Source organism: Lynx canadensis, chromosome C1 (assembly GCF_007474595.2).
Source record: "Lynx canadensis isolate LIC74 chromosome C1, mLynCan4.pri.v2, whole genome shotgun sequence".
NCBI lineage: Eukaryota > Metazoa > Chordata > Mammalia > Carnivora > Felidae > Lynx > Lynx canadensis.
Window position 1 is genome coordinate 199,549,582 of NC_044310.1, and position 16,336 is coordinate 199,565,917.

The window sequence follows — 16,336 nt, forward strand, 5'->3', positions numbered from 1 at the left end:
TTTTTTCATATTTATTTTGCCGTCTGTGTATCCTTTTTAGTGAAATGTTTCTTCGTGTCTTTTGCTCATCTTCTAATTAGATTGTTTTTGTCACGGAGTTTTGAGAGGTCTTTACTTACTTAAATAGTAGTCCTTTTTTGGTTATGTGGTTTGCCAAATATTTTCTCCCAGTCTGTACTTTGTGTTGTTTTTTTTTTTAACTTTTTTTTTTTTTAAGGTTTATTAATTTCTGAGAGAGACAGCATGAGTGGGGAAGGGGCAGAGGGAGAGGGAGAGGGAGACACAGAATCCGAAGCAGGTTCCAGGCTCTGAGCTGTCAGCACAGAGCCTGATGTGGGGCCTGAGCCTATGAACTATGAGATCATGACCTGAGCCAAAGTTCGATGCCCAACCGACTGAGCCACCCAGGCGCCCCTGTACTTTGCCTTTTTATCCTCTTAATACAGTTCACAGAACAGAAGTTTTAATTTTGAAGTCTGATTTTAATTTTGATGAAGTCTAATTTTTCCCTTAGCTAATTGATCAGTTAGCTGCTGCTTATAGTCTTTGTCCACATAGATAATCCTTCTTTTCAGTTTGTATTTGCTCTTTACATTAAACATAGTGACAGGGGCACCTGGGTGGCTCAGTCAGTTGAGCATCGACTTTGGCTTGGGTCATGATCTCACTGTCCGTGGGTTTGAGCCCTGCATCGGACTCTGTGCTGACAGCTTGGAGCCTGGAGCCTGTTTTAGATTCTGTGTCTTCCTCTCTCTCTGCGCCCCCCTCCCCACTCATGCTCTGTCTGTCTCTCTCTCTGTCAAAAATAAACAAACATTAAAAAAAAATTTTAAACATAGTGACATTTCTGGCTATAGCAATTGCTTTATTCTGTTAAGACTGGTAGTTCACAAGTATTTTTGAATAGTTTCTACTTAGAATATTCTAGACAAAGCAGAAAATGATCGTAATTTAATTTTTCCTCAACAGCCGTGGCTCTGTGTAGACATCACAGTTGTTTGTGATATCTGTGAAAATTATTCTCCATGTTCTTTCTCAGCATAAACTTTATCATGTTTCCATATATGTTCCTTGGCACTGTGGTAGAGAAAGTATTATTTGTCGGTTTAGGAATGGATATGGTACTTCACAGCATGATATGTAAACACACTTAAGCTGGAGTTGCTGCAAAATGGCATTAGTTTGAGTCCGTGATGCATTAGGCACTGCTGAGTTCCACAACAAGTATGTTGAATGTTGATCTTTTTCAGTAAAACACAATAGTGTTTTCTATGAACAGTTAATTCCATTCTATCATTTGAAAGGTACAACTACATCATAGGTCTATAAGAAAATGACTTGTAAGATGCTTAATGTTTTCCACTGGAGCTACAAATTCCACCATAGTTGACCGCCCTGTGTCTTTTCAGTTGCCAGAGTCTGCGCTCAGAGACCTCATTGTAGCCACCATTGCTGTGAAGTACACGCAGTCTAACTCCGTGTGCTATGCCAAGAATGGTCAGGTAACCACACTCTCAAACCCACTTCGGGCAGACTGTTGTTTTTCAAAATGATACTCGTCCCTCAGGTGATAGACTGCTTGGAAAGGAAAATTGGCCAGGTTTTTCTTTTCTGGGTTTGTTGGTATCTACTCAGTAATGTGGTAGACCGTTAGAGCTAGTGATGATCACAGAGTATCTTCAGAATGACATTAAAATTGGTCGTATTACTTCTTGCCCAGACTGAGTTGGCACATTTGGGTTAGTGGGACTGTAATAGCCGCCATAAAACTAGTTTATTCACTCCCCTCCTCCTGATGGCTGTGATATTTCCAGTGAAGAGAGAGTCAAGAATAGTACTGCTACCTATTACTCCATATTTTTGTAGCTTGTTGGATATTTTTGCGTTATTTCTAAGGTTATTTTACCAAGAATCTGTAGACTGCAAGTTAACGTGATCTTTTAAAATCAGGTTTACTGAGACATAATTTATATACAATAAAATTTACTCTTTTTAAGTGTCGAATTTTGAGCAGTTTGCCCACATTATGTAGTTCGATGAATGACCACTACCACGAGCAAGGTGTTGAATGTTTCTTATAGACGTCAAGCGAGATATTTCACTTGTTTCCTAGTGGGCTGAGCCATAGAATGCAGCACTGAGCCATCTCCTCCTGGGGGTCTCTTCTAACTCTGGACTGAACTGGTTCTGCTTTCGCCATAGCTTCCTCGGCGTTGGGAGCCCTTCTCACGGTGTCTTGAGCTCTTCTTGGCACCTGTTAAATTATTTGTCCCATAAGTGGGGGAGGGAAAGTGTGGATATTCATTAGCATGTGATCTGGAAGACTTTGAAATTCAGAATTTTAGTGATTGTCAACTGTTAAAAGACTGCTTGTCTCTGTTAACAAAAACTTGGGGGATTGTGGTTACTGGTGTTCTTGGAGTCAGGTTCTAATAAGTTCCAGTAAGACTGTGCCTCACTACTGATGTCCAGGAGTTCTAGAAATTTACAGAGTATTAATAGCCATACTTCAAATGTCACCGAAGAGGTAAAATGTGTTAATAGTAGTTACTGACATCTACTCTCACCCTTAATAACTTAAGAATTATTTGTATTTTGGCCTACTGTTTTTTTCACAGAATTGATAGATTTTAGGAAATGTGCACAAAAGACCTGTTTAAAAAAAATATCGAAAGAGAGATTCATCTTAATGTTCCTGTTCTTCAGGTTATTGGCATTGGAGCAGGACAGCAGTCTCGAATACACTGCACACGCCTTGCAGGGGATAAGGCGAACTACTGGTGGCTTAGACATCATCCACAAGTGCTTTCAATGAAGTTTAAAACTGGAGTGAAGAGAGCAGAAATCTCCAATGCCATTGATCAGTATGTTACTGGAACCATTGGCGAGGTAAAAGTCACTGGGTTTGTGAGTGGAGTATACTGGTATGCTCACTCTTTTCTGTTAACAGGTATTTTTCTTAAAATTTTACATTGTCTAAAATTGCAATTCTAAACTTTTTACCAATTCTCCATTGTCTGCTGTCTTTAATTTTTTTGTTCATAGTTAATCCCTTTCTGATACCACAGACCTTCCTTGTCTTTTAAAATTATAACCATTGGTTTAGTTTTATAACTTTGTACTTTCCCTGTTGGTTTTGAGCTTTTGATGGCAGGGACTATTTTTCACCTATCCTGAGGCTTCTTTCACAGTGCCAACCAAGCATGATGCTTCTGCATGATAGGTGTGTATTCAACATGAAATACAAATTATCTGATAGCAGGTAACCAGTGTCTTCTCCCCCTACACTTTCTTTTCTTTTTTTCAATGTTTGGTTTTGAGAGAGAGAGAGAGAAAGATCATGAGTGCATGGGGGAGGGGCAGAGAGAGAGGGAGACACAGAATAGGAAGCAGGCTCCAGGCTCTGAGCTGTCAGCACAGAGGCTGAAGTGGGGCTTAAACTCATAAACCGTGAGATAATGACCCAGGCCGAGGTCAGACACTTAACGGATTGAGCCACCCAGGTGCCCCTTTCCCCTACACTTTCTACCAGAGTCATTAACAACTCAATTTTTGTTACATTTCATATTTAATGTCTTCTATTTTGAAGAAAGCATACGGGTGCATTAAAATGACAACTCGGCGTACCTGGGTAGCTCAGTCGAGCAGACCATGCATGATCTCACCGTTCATGAGTTGAGCACCACATTGGGCTCGCCGCTGTCAGACTGCCAGTGCAGAGCCCACTTTGGATCCTCTGTCCCCTTCCCTGTGCACATCCCCCACTTGCACTGTGTCAAAAATAAATAAACGTTAAAAATAAATAAGTAAAATTGCAGCTATCAAGTAGCCTGCTAAAAATGTAGAACTTAATCCTATATTTGGACATAGCAAATGTCGATAAATCCTATGTGGAAAGCAAAAGAGAAGTCTGGTAATCGGATACTTGATAGTCTCCTGAGGAGGTGAGTTAACCACATTACGTTGTCCACAAGTTCAGGGACAGGAATCCATGACATCATAAGTGTCACATAAGTGTGCCTTATAATCATAAAGTACTTAAAACATAAGCCTTTCTTTTTTTACTCTAATATTGGTATTCTGTTTAATATTACTAGTGAAATCTTGCTCGTAGTTCTGGAAGGATCTTTATATGTACGTGAACAAGAGTTAAAAGTATGTTGTTTTAGCCAACAAATCATCCAAAATGGAAGCACCTTTTTAAAAATGTGAATACCGTGAATCATACCTTGATTTCATCTGTATGACTGACTGTAGACTTGAGGCTGTGTAAATATAGTTCTAGAACATCCATCATCATCTGTTTGCTTGTTTTGATACAGGGATATAAAATAGTAGATTTAATTTAGGCAGAGATTAAGAAACAAAATATATTTAGAATAAACTGATTTTGAAAGTAAATGGTATAATCTTTATTTGGTACACTTAGAATTACTTTTCTTAATGAAATGTTAAAAGCATCAAAAAAAAATTCTGGAGACGTAAATTGGAATGAGCCATTATTTATAATTAAATCCTGGGACAAATGCCCAAGTGCTTTCTGGCATTCTGATTTGCATCAGATAGTATTAAAGATTGTATCCAAAATCTTTCTTTCCCCTCTCCACCCCCTTCTCATAGGATGAAGATTTGGTAAAGTGGAAGGCATTGTTTGAGGAAGTCCCTGAACTGCTAACTGAAGCAGAGAAGAAAGAATGGGTTGACAAACTTAATGAAGTTTCTATCAGCTCTGATGCCTTCTTTCCTTTCAGAGATAACGTAGACAGAGCTAAAAGGGTAAGTGTGGAAATGATGTGCATTTGCACAGAAGTGATTATGATGTAAAACCACTTCAGAAACCCTGCTTTTGGTGTTTAAGTTCTGTGAGTTTTATAGCCAAGTTATGGCAGTGTGATCAGTAATATTTAAGTATTTTACTTTTCCATTTGATGTTCTTTTGCTCTTTTGGCCGAGCGAATCAGTCTGTATTGTGAACCCTTGTTAGCTTATGCTTTGTAGAGGAGGATGTTGGTTCTTGCATGTCTTCACCTGAACTTGTGTCTTGAAAGTCAATGTCTCTTCTCCCCGCAGAGCGGCGTGGCATACATCGCTGCTCCTTCTGGTTCTGCTGCCGACAGAGTTGTGATAGAGGCTTGTGATGAACTGGGAATAATTCTCGCTCATACGAATCTTCGGCTCTTTCATCACTGATTTCGTTGCACAGTATTTTATGGTTTGCTCATGTGTAGGTGAAAAATCGCATGTGACCTTTTGACAGATGCCTTTTTTAAAAAATAAAACATTAAGTCTTAGTTACCTTGGATCCACAGCTTTTGGTTGTATTTAATTTCTTGAAGTTACAGGCTCTCTAGCATGACAAACATTACCCACAAATATTTGTGTGTAAGAAATACAGGTATATCCCTGCCTCCTGGAACTCAGCTCCTCCCAAAACATTGCCTGCACCAAACATTAAAAATCATCAAGTAAGCCAGAGAAGCCGAGTAAGCTGGCATTAGATAACATGAGCAGCCTGCAGCCTCGCTGCTTTTCTCATAGGGGATTTCACTCATGCAGCCTTTTTTTTTAGCCACAGTTCTAAAAAGCTTGGTTTTCCACTTTCTACAAAAACAGCACCTTGCAGTGTGGGGCCTAGAACCTTAGAAGGGGATAAATAAGTCTTCTGTTGGCCACATATACGAGTAATACTAGTCCATACTCTTCCCTTCGTGTTAAATAAAAAGTTACTTGCAGTATCAGCAAGCCCTTCGTGTCCCTTCTGGAGGTCTGTAGAAACATAATCAATGTTTGCTGTTCAAAAGTTGACCCAGCATTCCATGTACAGGCTTACTACTGAAAGTAGAGCACAGTGGGGTGGCAGTGCCTCCCCACATCACAGAATGGTGCCCTTATGTGCCCTGCACAGGTGGCCCTGACTGCTGATATATATGATACCTGTGGCCAACTAAAACCTTTTGTGATTTTTCATCGTAATGGAGGGGGTCTTCTTTTTCTATGTCTTTAATCTACCTCCTCCCTACATTGAAAGTTCTGAAACTTTTGTGTTTTTTAAGGTCATCCTTCTAGTCATGCAATGGACTAATTTCCCAGCCCTCATTGAAAGAAGGCTGACTTGGCGTAACCAATAAAATACTCACAAAAAATAGTCGACTTCTGGGGCTAGGTCCTAAAAGGCATTGGAACTTCAGCCTTAGTTTCTTGGATTACTTGACCTGGGACTGGCGAACACCATGTTGTGAATTTAGGCAGCCCTCCACGAGGAGAGGAGCTGTTTTGGCAACACTACCTGCCAGCTCTGGGAGCCAGCTGTCTTGGAAGTGGTCCTCCGGCTCCCATCTCAGGCAACATATGGCCGCGACCTCTTGAGAGACCTGAGACACAAGTGTGCAAAGGAGCTTCTCGTGAATTCTTGACCCACAGAAACAGAGACATGTTTGCTTAAAGCCACGATGGTTGAGGGTGATTTGTTAGTAATAGGTGGCTAATCTAGGTTTTGGCTTATAAATTAAGTGTGCATTCGATGTCCCCAACTTGATTGTTCTTTAACTTTACCAAAAGTTAACATCAAGGGTATAATTATCAAAAGAGTGGTTGCTGTATTTAACACTGTCTCGCCTATCCATGCTTGCACAAATATTCTTGAGAACGGTACTACAAAATATCCTACTTAGATATACCAACGTGCAAATTCATCAAATTCATTCATTCTGTAATTACTGTTTTACATTTGCAGAAGAGGACTGTGTGAGAGCTGAAATGCCACCCTCCGTTACTTCCCAGATATGGAGGAGCAGTATTTTTTTCTTTTATAATTTTATTATTTTTTTAATGTGTTTATTTTTGAGAGAGAGAGAGAATGGGGGAGGGGCAGAGAGAGGGAGATACAGAATCTGAAGGAGGCTCCAGGTTTTGAGCTGTCAGCACAGAGCCCGGCGTGGGGCTCAAACTCAAGAGCTGTGACATCATGACCTGAGCCGAAGTTGGACACTTAACCGACTGAGCCACCCAGGCGCCCCCGGAAAAGCGGTATTTTTAAAGACCCAAAATGCTTTAAGAGTATTTCTGTTAAAGAGTAAACTTTTTAAACCAGATAAGTTTTTATTTTGGACTTCAGGCACACAGAATTAGAATAATCTTTAGCCCATGACAGACTGGTTTATGTACATGGTCTTAATAACATTATAGGACTGTGACTTCATCTCTAGGACAAAATCTAGGATCTGGACAATAACTTAGAATCCAGCCCTTTGGTGTCCCCATCTTCCCCCACGCTATCCTATCTCCTCCAAGATAACCTCATCCTGAATCCCATGTCGATCTTTACATTTTTATGTAAACTTAAAAATTAGGAATCTTTGCTACCTACCCAAAGATTAGGAAGATTTTCTCTTATGTTTTGCTCTAGACAATTTATAGTTTTTATTATTACAGTTTACATGTAAGATCTGTTTAAATTTTAGTGTGATGATGTATGCGTCAAGTTTCATTTTCTTTCCATACGTTCATCTAGGTGTTGTATCATCATTTGGAAAAACTTCCTGTTGGATTTCCTTGTTTGCTTAGTTAACCATTATTTGCATGGGTCTGTTTCTGGCCTCTGTTCTGTTCCATAGTTATTTGACCTAACACCAGAGCCACGTTGTCTTAAAAATTATAGGTTTGTGGTAAATTTTGAAATCAAATCATGGAAGTCCTTTATCATTGTCCTTTTTAAAACTTGTTTTTTGGTTATTCCAGGGCTTTGGCATTTTCCTATACGTTTTCAAATTAACTACTCTATTTCTATAAAGAATCCTGTTGGAGGGTGCCTGGGTGACTCGGTTGAGCGTATGGCTCTTGATTTGGGCTAAGATCATGATCCCAGGGTTGTGGGATCAAGCCCTGTGTCAGGCCGGTGCTGAGCATAGAGCCTGCTTAAGATTCTCTCTCCCTCTTCCCCACTTGAGCTTTCTCTCAGGGGAAAAAAAAAAATTCTGTTGGCATTTTGATTGGAATGACATTGAATCCATAGATCAATTTGTGGAGAATTGACACGTCCCCTTCTTTCCCTGTGAAGGTTGATCCCCTCTGGTTTCTACCACCTTTTGGTTCCTCTCCAGTGGTTTCAAATATTTTGTAACATTTTTGTTCTATGTTTATAACTATCTGTAGGAGAGTTAGTCTAGTATAATCTACCCAAAGGAGAATCAGAAACACCAGTGAACATCAGGAAAATTTTTAGTCACTGCTTCCATTTCTTAAGTTTTTTTTTTTTTTTTTTTAATTTCTAAGTCAATTCTAGGAGCACTTGGGTGGCTCAGTCAGTTAAGCGTCTGACTTTGGCTCAGGTCATGATCTTGTGGTTTGTGGTTTCGAGGCCCGCATTGGGCTGTATGCAGACATCTCAGAGTCTGGATCCTGCTTCAGATTCTGTGTCTCCCTCTTTCTCTGCCCCTCACCCGTTCACACTGTGTCTCTCTCAAAAGTAAATAAACAAAATTTTAATACATTTGAGTCAACTCTAGAAAGTATATTTTTTTTCTCCTAGGAATTTGACCATTTTGTCTTAAGTTGTCAAGATCGTTGGCACATGGCTGTATTGTTTTGAATTTTTAAAGGGTCTTTATTATGGAGGTTTTGGGATGGACACAAATCAGCTAAACTCTGTACCTGTCATCCAAGTGTAACTCATGATCACTAGTTTTATACGTTTGCCCCCTTAACCACTCCTCAACACTGATTATTGTGAAACACAATATAGGTATTTCCTCTGTAAATATTTCAGTTAAAGTGACTCTATAAAATTTTAAAGTATTTTTACTCTTTAAAATATATAATCAATCTATCTGCTGAAGGGGCCAAGAAATAATAATACCCCAGTAGCAAAGAACATGCCTAATGCAGAGTTCTTGGTTTCTGATGCTATCCAATAAAAGGATCCAGGACTCCTTAGAGAAACAGCCGACTCTAAGACTAGGGCAGAAAATATACAAGATGAGATGGATGCCTGGAGCATCTTAGTTTCAGTTAAGGAAGTGGTTTGAAAACAAAAATATAATGAGAGTATGTCAAAAGACATGGGAGCCAATGAAAAGAATTCCCAATAGCCAAAGCTGGAATCATTGGAGCAACAAAATAATGTAGTGTTGGATTATAACCCAATCTATGAAATATCTGAGTTCAACGCCGACATAAATGAATGACTAAATATATGAAGAATAAATCCATGAAGAAGAATTTTAAGTAATTTATATGGATACTACACTTTCAAGGATATGAGCATAACTTTCCACCCCTGAAGTGTGGGCCCTCTGCATAGTGACTTGTCAAGGAGTGTAGCATGGAAAGGAGGGTGAAAGAGTAATTACAGTGGAGAAAGCTGCCCACCACCTTGGCCAGGTGAAGGTTGAACCACTGTGTCACGCTGTTAGTGTATGTATGCCTAAAAATGGGAGTGGCACTTTACCTCTCTGGTCTTTCCAAAACCCTGTAACCCCAGCTGAGTCATGAGAGAAACAGACAACTCCCAGCTGAAGGACATTCTACAAAATACCAGTACTTAGCACTGTCAAGATCATCAAAAACAAGGGAAGTCTGAGGACTACTATCTAGAGGAGACTAAAGAGACACAACCACTAAATGTAATGTCCCCAGGATAGACTGCTTGAACAAAGGACATGAGGTAAAAACTAAGAAAAGTCTGAATGAAGTATGTAGTTTATTATGGGTCAGTGTTGATTCATTCATTGTAACAAATGTACCATAATAATGTAAGATGATAACAAGGAGAAAGTGGGTGTAGGGTATATGGGAACTCTGTACCATCTTCACAATTTTTTTCTGTAAATCAAACTATTAGCAAATAAGTTTTTGTTTCTGTTTTTAAATATATCACCATAATTCAAGTATCACACTGAAAGACCTAACCATTCTTAATATCAAATACCCAGTAACTCTCCAGATCTTCCACACTGGCTTTTTTTCCCCTTAGTTTGTTGGGAATAAGATCCGAGCCTGAGACACATTGCATTTGGCTGGTACATCTCAAGTTTGTTAGTTGACTGGTTCCTCTCCTTTTTTATTTTTATTTATTTTTTGCAGTCAATTATTGAAGATGCCCACTTTTTGGTTCCATAGATTTTCTGATATTCTGAATTTTGTTACTGCTTTCTTACAATGTCATTTTATTTTATTTGTGCCTCTTTGTTTTCAATCTCTTTTAAAGTGTTAGTTGTAGTTTAATGATTTTTTTTAAACGTTTATTTATTTTTGAGAGAGGGAGAGAGAGCGTGAGTGGGGGAGGGACAGAAAGAGAGGGAGACACAGAATCGGAAGCAGGCTCCAGGCTCCGAGCTGTCAGCGCAGAGCCCGATGCAGGGCTTGAACTCACAGACTGTGAGATCATGACCTGAGCCGAAGTCGGGCGCTTAACCGACAGAGCCACCCAGGCGCCCCTGATTTTTTTTTTTTTTTTTAAGTTTGATCTATCAACAGTGGAGAAAGATCGGTTGAAACCTCCCTCTGTGAAGATGAGTTTACATCACTCCCTGCAGATTTATAGATGTTTGCTTCTTGTATATTTGAAGCTAAAAAAGTGCTTGCACTTTTAAGTTACTATTTTTCATAGTGCTTTTATTATGTACTAACTCCAATCCTACTAACAATTTTTGTCTTAGATAAAATATATAAAGTAAGTTATTTTATCTACTATGAACATAGCTAGACTAGCTCTTTTTCTGGTTTATATATGTCTAATACCACTTTTCATTCTTCTTTGGTGCTCTTACACTATAGGTGCAGATACATCTGGAACCTGTTTTTGTTTTTAATGCACTTTGCCAACCTTTCCTTTTGCTTTCAGCTCATTTGTATTCATGTCAATTATTGATATATTTGGACCCTATTTCTACCATCCAATCTATAAAGTTCAAACCACTTTTTATTCCCTTCCTGTATTATTGCTTTAAACTGATAACTATATATTTCTCCCTTAGTAAGAACTTCTTCCTGCTTAAAGAACATTTCTCCATTCTCATCCCCCAAAACTCCCATGTTAATCCCAGATTTTCAATTCAGGGTTAGAGAGAGACATTTTCTCCTACCTTTTTTTTTTTTTAATTTAAAGACAATCTTTCCGAGGTTTCTGTTAACTACTTTGCATACCTCTTGCCATTTCTCCTGCGTTTTCTCTCATGTAGAAATTGTATGCAGTGTTGTGGTCTCTTTAGGGACAAATTCATTTTTAAAAATAAATTGTAACAAATCATGCCCGTGGAAAGTGCATAAAACATCTACAGTTTAAAGAATAACATGTGAACAGGGGTGCTTGGGTGGCTCACTCGGTTAAGCGTCTGCCTTTGGCTCAGGTTGCGATCTCATGGTTGGTGAGTTCCAGCCCCGCATTGGGCTCTGTGCTGACAGTGCCCAGTCTGCTTGGGATTCTCTCTCCCTCTCTCTCTGCCACTTCCCTGCTCATTTGCTGTCTCCCAAAATAAATGCACTTAAAAAAAAAAAAAAAAAGAACATGTAAAGAAACACTTATGTCACCATCAACCAGGTTAAGGAAAGTAATTTTTGCCAGCAGCCCCCCCATGCCTGTTCTGGATTATTTTCCCATTTTTCCCTCCAGGAAACTACCTTGTGCCTTTTATGATAATCAATAACTTGTTTTGCTTCTCACCAGTTGGGTGATCTTGGGCATGTGGTTTGAACTCTTACAGTTTGTTTCCTTCCTCACTTGTAAAATAAGGATGGATTTGCTTCTGGAAAGGCTGAGTAGCTCTTGGTTAAAAGTACTTCTGGTTAAAGACACATGAAGCCAGTTTGTCAGGTTCAGGTCACAACACTGCTACTAACAAGCTGAGTGATGTTAGGCTATGCACTCAGCCTTTGCCTCAATTTCTGTCTCTATACACCTCATAGGGCTGTTACGAGGGGTGGGTGAGACAATGTGTAAGAACACTGAGAATACCACCTGGAACATAATAAATACTGTAAAACATGCTAGTTACTATTCCTGGTGTTTTTTGTGTATATGGAAGGTGGTGGAGGATGACATTAATGCATGGAACTTGCTTCAAAAGTAGTAAGTGTATATTTGTGGAAGATTTTATTTCGGTTTCCAAATAGGTAGCCAAGAGATGTCTGATTTCCTTCAGCCTTTCATCGACTCTGTTTCCCCACACCTCACTTCTTACCAGTAGGCAAAAAGATATTGCAGAGACTTTCTGTAAGTAAAGAGGCATTTTGTTTTCTTTTTTTTAAATTAAAAAAAATTTTTTTTTAGTGTTTATTTAATTTTGAGAGAGACAGAGTGGGAGTGGGGAAGGGGTAGAGAGAGAGGGAGACCCAGAATCCAAAGCAGGCTCCAGACTCTGAGCAGTCAGCACAGAGCCCAATGTGGAACTTGAACTCAAAGACTGTGAGATCATGACCTGAGCTGAAGTTGGACGCTCAACCAACTGAGCCACTCAGGACCCCTCTTTTTTTTTTTTTGAAATAAGAGTCACATAACACAAAATTGACCATTTTAACAATTCCAACGTGTACAAATCAGTGATTTTTAAGTGTATATATTCACAAATTTATGTCACCACCACTGCCTAGTTCTAGAACATTGTCATCAACCCAAAACAAAGCCTGTTCCCATTAGCAGTTACTCTATTCCTCCCTTCCCCCTGCCCCTAGTACCCTTTAATCTACTTTCTCTTTTGGTTTGCCTATCCTGGACACTTCATATAATTGGACTCATGATATATAGCCTTTTGTGTCTGACTTCGTTCACTTAGCATAGTGTTTTCAAGGTTCATGTTGTGGTGTGTATCAGAACTTCATTTCTTTTTACAGTCAAATACTATTCCCTTGTACGGACACACCACATTTGTTTATCCATTCATCAGTTGATAAACATTTGGTGGTTTCCACCTTTCGTCTATTAGGAATAATGGTGCTATGAACGTTCGTGTACAGGTTTTGATGTGAACATCTGTTTTTGGTTCTCCAGAGTATATACCTAGGAGTGGAATTGCTGGGTTCAACACAATTCTGGGGTTAACTTTTTGGAGAACCACCAAATTTTCACAGCAGCTGTACCGTTTTACCTTTTCACCGGCAATGGATGAGGGTTTCAGTTTCTCTACCAAAGCTGCATGTTTTCGAGGCAAATATAACTTTTTAGCGCTTGGCTCAGCATCTTACATCTAATGCTGAATTAATTAGATCAGTAGGTTTCATTGTCAAGTCCCGTCCAGCCGTTTGCTGGCAGAGGCACCGTTTCCTTCTGGAACGAAACGGCAGTTTCCAAAGTACTGTAATGCAAGGAAAGAAAAGAGAAGGCCAAGGGAAAATCCTTGGCCTTCACTGCATTATGTGGGAGAGGAGCCTCCTGTGGCGGGCAGCGTGCAGACGTGTGTTCCAGGGCCCCGAGCTGCCTGCCTCCCTCGGCCTCCACGCAGCGCTAATTGTGAGTCTTCGGGGCTCCACACAAGAGCTATTTTAGAGATAAATTTGGCTCCTAAGATTGTTAAAACGCGCATGTCTCTAAAGAGTAAGTAAAAAGGAATTCAAGGAAATGTGAAACATGCTTTAATATCTTCTACCTGACCCTAGTGAGGAATGTTAGAAAAGGAATTTCCATTCTTTGCTTTCAGCTGAAGCACCATTTCTCTTGCTGTTTTATTAGAGTATTTTCTTCCTTTGTGATTTATATAGATTTTTGTTTGCAATTCAAATTAATCTTTTATTTCAATGAAGTCATGGAATGAGCCAATGTGGCAATGATTATAACTCTCATTTCAAATGTGAGTGCCATATACTCTTTAAAAACAATGTTCTTAGCCTGAAAAACCCACAGCAGGCAAGGTCATCCTTGTGTTGTTCTCCTTTATGAGCCTTTATGCTTATCTTTAAGTGTTCCCGAACACGAGAAGTCCCAAGAGTGGTCTTTTTTTTTTTTTTTTTAATGGTTGAAATCTATCTCCTGAAAATGGGATTTTTTAATTGTAGCTTGCCACTTTCCCTACCACAGTAATGGGAATTTACTGAATAGGAAGCAATTTCAGCATTTAAATGTGCTGATGTGATGTTTCTTAATCACTTTAATGAGTTTCATGCAACTAGAAATGGAATAGAATTTTCGATGGAAATATAATTAAATAGAAAAGTCATTTCCTATACTTGTAATTTCCACCTGATCATTTCTTTATTCACCGCCTTAGAAAGTGTGCCTTACAGACTTATAGTGATATTATTATACAGACTAATTTGCATCATTCACTTAGGTCATTAGAGCTGAAAACAATATAAATACACAGTAAATTTCATTGCAAATCAAATGCAGCAAGGCAAGGTAAAGCTTCAAACCTATGATTTTTCTTTTTGATTCTGATATATTTGTTAGTTTTACCTGATTTTTTCTTAAATTGGCAATTTCCTGCCTGAATCCAGATTGGTCTTTTTTTTTTTTAATGTTTATTTTACTTTTGAGAGAGAGAATAAGACAGCGCGAGAGAGTGCATGCACAGTGGGGGAGGGGCAGAGACAGAGGGAGAGAGAATCCCAAGCAGTCTCCACACTGGCAGCAGGGAGCCTGATAACGGGGCTTCAACTCGCTTTCAATGGAACCGTGAGATCATGACCTGAGCCACAGTTGGATGCTCAACTGACTGAGCTACCCAGGTGCCCCCAGGTTGGTCTTTTAATTATGCATTTTCAACCTGGTCTGTTTAAGACAGGTCTCAGGAAAAAGTATCATGAGTCAGTAAAAACTGTTTAAAGAACTTTGGAAATCCTCTTGGTTCTTGTTTTTGAATGATTTTTCTGAGAAATAGTAAAACAAAGTTTTACCATTCTTGCATTGTGATGCCAAAACATAAAAGACCATTGAAATTTGTTTAATTTGTTCTGATTATTTGAATGTAGTTAACCGATTCACTATTGAAACAGTTTAATTTTAAAATTAATGTATTGCTCTTGAGAATCTAGCAGACATTTTGGAAAACATGGTATTTTTAAATCTTAAATATGGAGCTTGTGTTTTTTTTTACATATCAGTGTATAAGTTGTCAAGAGGCTTTGTTGTCCATTTAATCAATACAGTCCAAGTGGATTTACCTAAACTCACATTTGGGAAGATAGTTTTAGGTTGCAGATAGTGGTTCGAAGCATATTCTCAACTGATAGCTGCTCTTTGGTCATGTTTTAAAATATAAAGACTGTTAAGCAAGATGGAGTTGGGGTGTAGACCTTGACCCACGTGTTACCTGGGCTTCCTCTTCACATATGGAAACGGAGGGACCCGTGTCCATTCTCGTAGGTAGGCCTGCACCTTCAGTGGGACAATCCACTGCACAGTGTGCATAGATTTGTATCGAATCACATGTTCTCTTCAGCGATGAATGATGACAAATGAGAGAGTCACTTAATATCACCATGATCTGTTTCTTCTGTGATTTATCTCTCTCTCTCTTTTTTAAACGTATTCAGAGCTGCTGTCTTGGTCATTACTGGCCTAATAAAGCTGAAAGATGAGGAATGTTAAACAGAAACCTAGGGTTAGCTTCTATGTCCTGCTAAGGAAAACTGATCTGAGCTGCATTCTTTATAAAATTAGACTGTAAAACCTTGTCCCAGTGAGACACTAAATGTCAGGGCATTTTATAAACCATAAATCAATTCAGACGTGAGATGTTTTTTTTAAACAAATGAACCCCGAGGAAATCTCTTTCTGTATTTAGTCTTAATATTCATTGGCAAGTATTTATTGAAAAATATTTCAATATTTTGTTCAATATTTCAATATTCTTCTGTTACTCAACAGTGTACAAAAAATGTTTTCCAAAGGCACTTGGGTGGCTGTCGGTTAAGTGTCCAACTCTTGATTTCGGCTGAAGTCATGATCTCCTGTCATGATCTTACGGTTTCTGGAATTGAGCCCCATGTCTGGCTCTGCGAGGACAGTGTGGAGCCTGCTTGAGATTCTTTCTCCCTCGCTCTCTGCCCCTCCCCCACTCGCGTGTGTGCATGCATGCTCTCTCTTTCAAATATAAACTTTAAAAAAATGTTTTCCATCTCTTGTATATTATGAATTACTAATTTTTAACTAATTAGAATTCAGCTGTTTCCAACACCATTATTTACTGTTTTAGATGCCAGATTCGATCTCAAAGTTTTGTTGTTTCCCCAAAGTTAAACTGAAAAGGAGATGTCCTCTGTAGGTCAGGAGTGTGCAAACTCTGTTCCCCGCTCTGCTGGGGCACCTTAAAAGTGTCAGCTGGCAGGAAGCGAGCAGAGCTGGGTTGAGGTTCTCCTATCACAGCATCTCCTTAAGACAGAACTCCTCTAGGATATACTGTTCAAG

The 16,336-nt window shown here is 39.1% G+C and overlaps 1 protein-coding gene across 1 annotated transcript in view; it reads left to right on the forward strand.

The window, feature by feature from the left end:
- ATIC (5-aminoimidazole-4-carboxamide ribonucleotide formyltransferase/IMP cyclohydrolase) overlaps nt 1-5,302 on the forward strand; it is a 28,734-nt gene extending 23,432 nt beyond the window's left edge. Inside the window, exons 13-16 of the mRNA XM_030324194.1 lie at nt 1,410-1,502; nt 2,707-2,889; nt 4,621-4,776; nt 5,071-5,302. Of these exons, the coding sequence (XP_030180054.1) occupies nt 1,410-1,502; nt 2,707-2,889; nt 4,621-4,776; nt 5,071-5,190 (552 nt within the window). The 3' untranslated portion in view covers nt 5,191-5,302. The remainder of the gene's footprint in view (nt 1-1,409; nt 1,503-2,706; nt 2,890-4,620; nt 4,777-5,070) is intronic.
- The last annotated feature ends 11,034 nt before the right edge of the window (nt 5,303-16,336 follow it).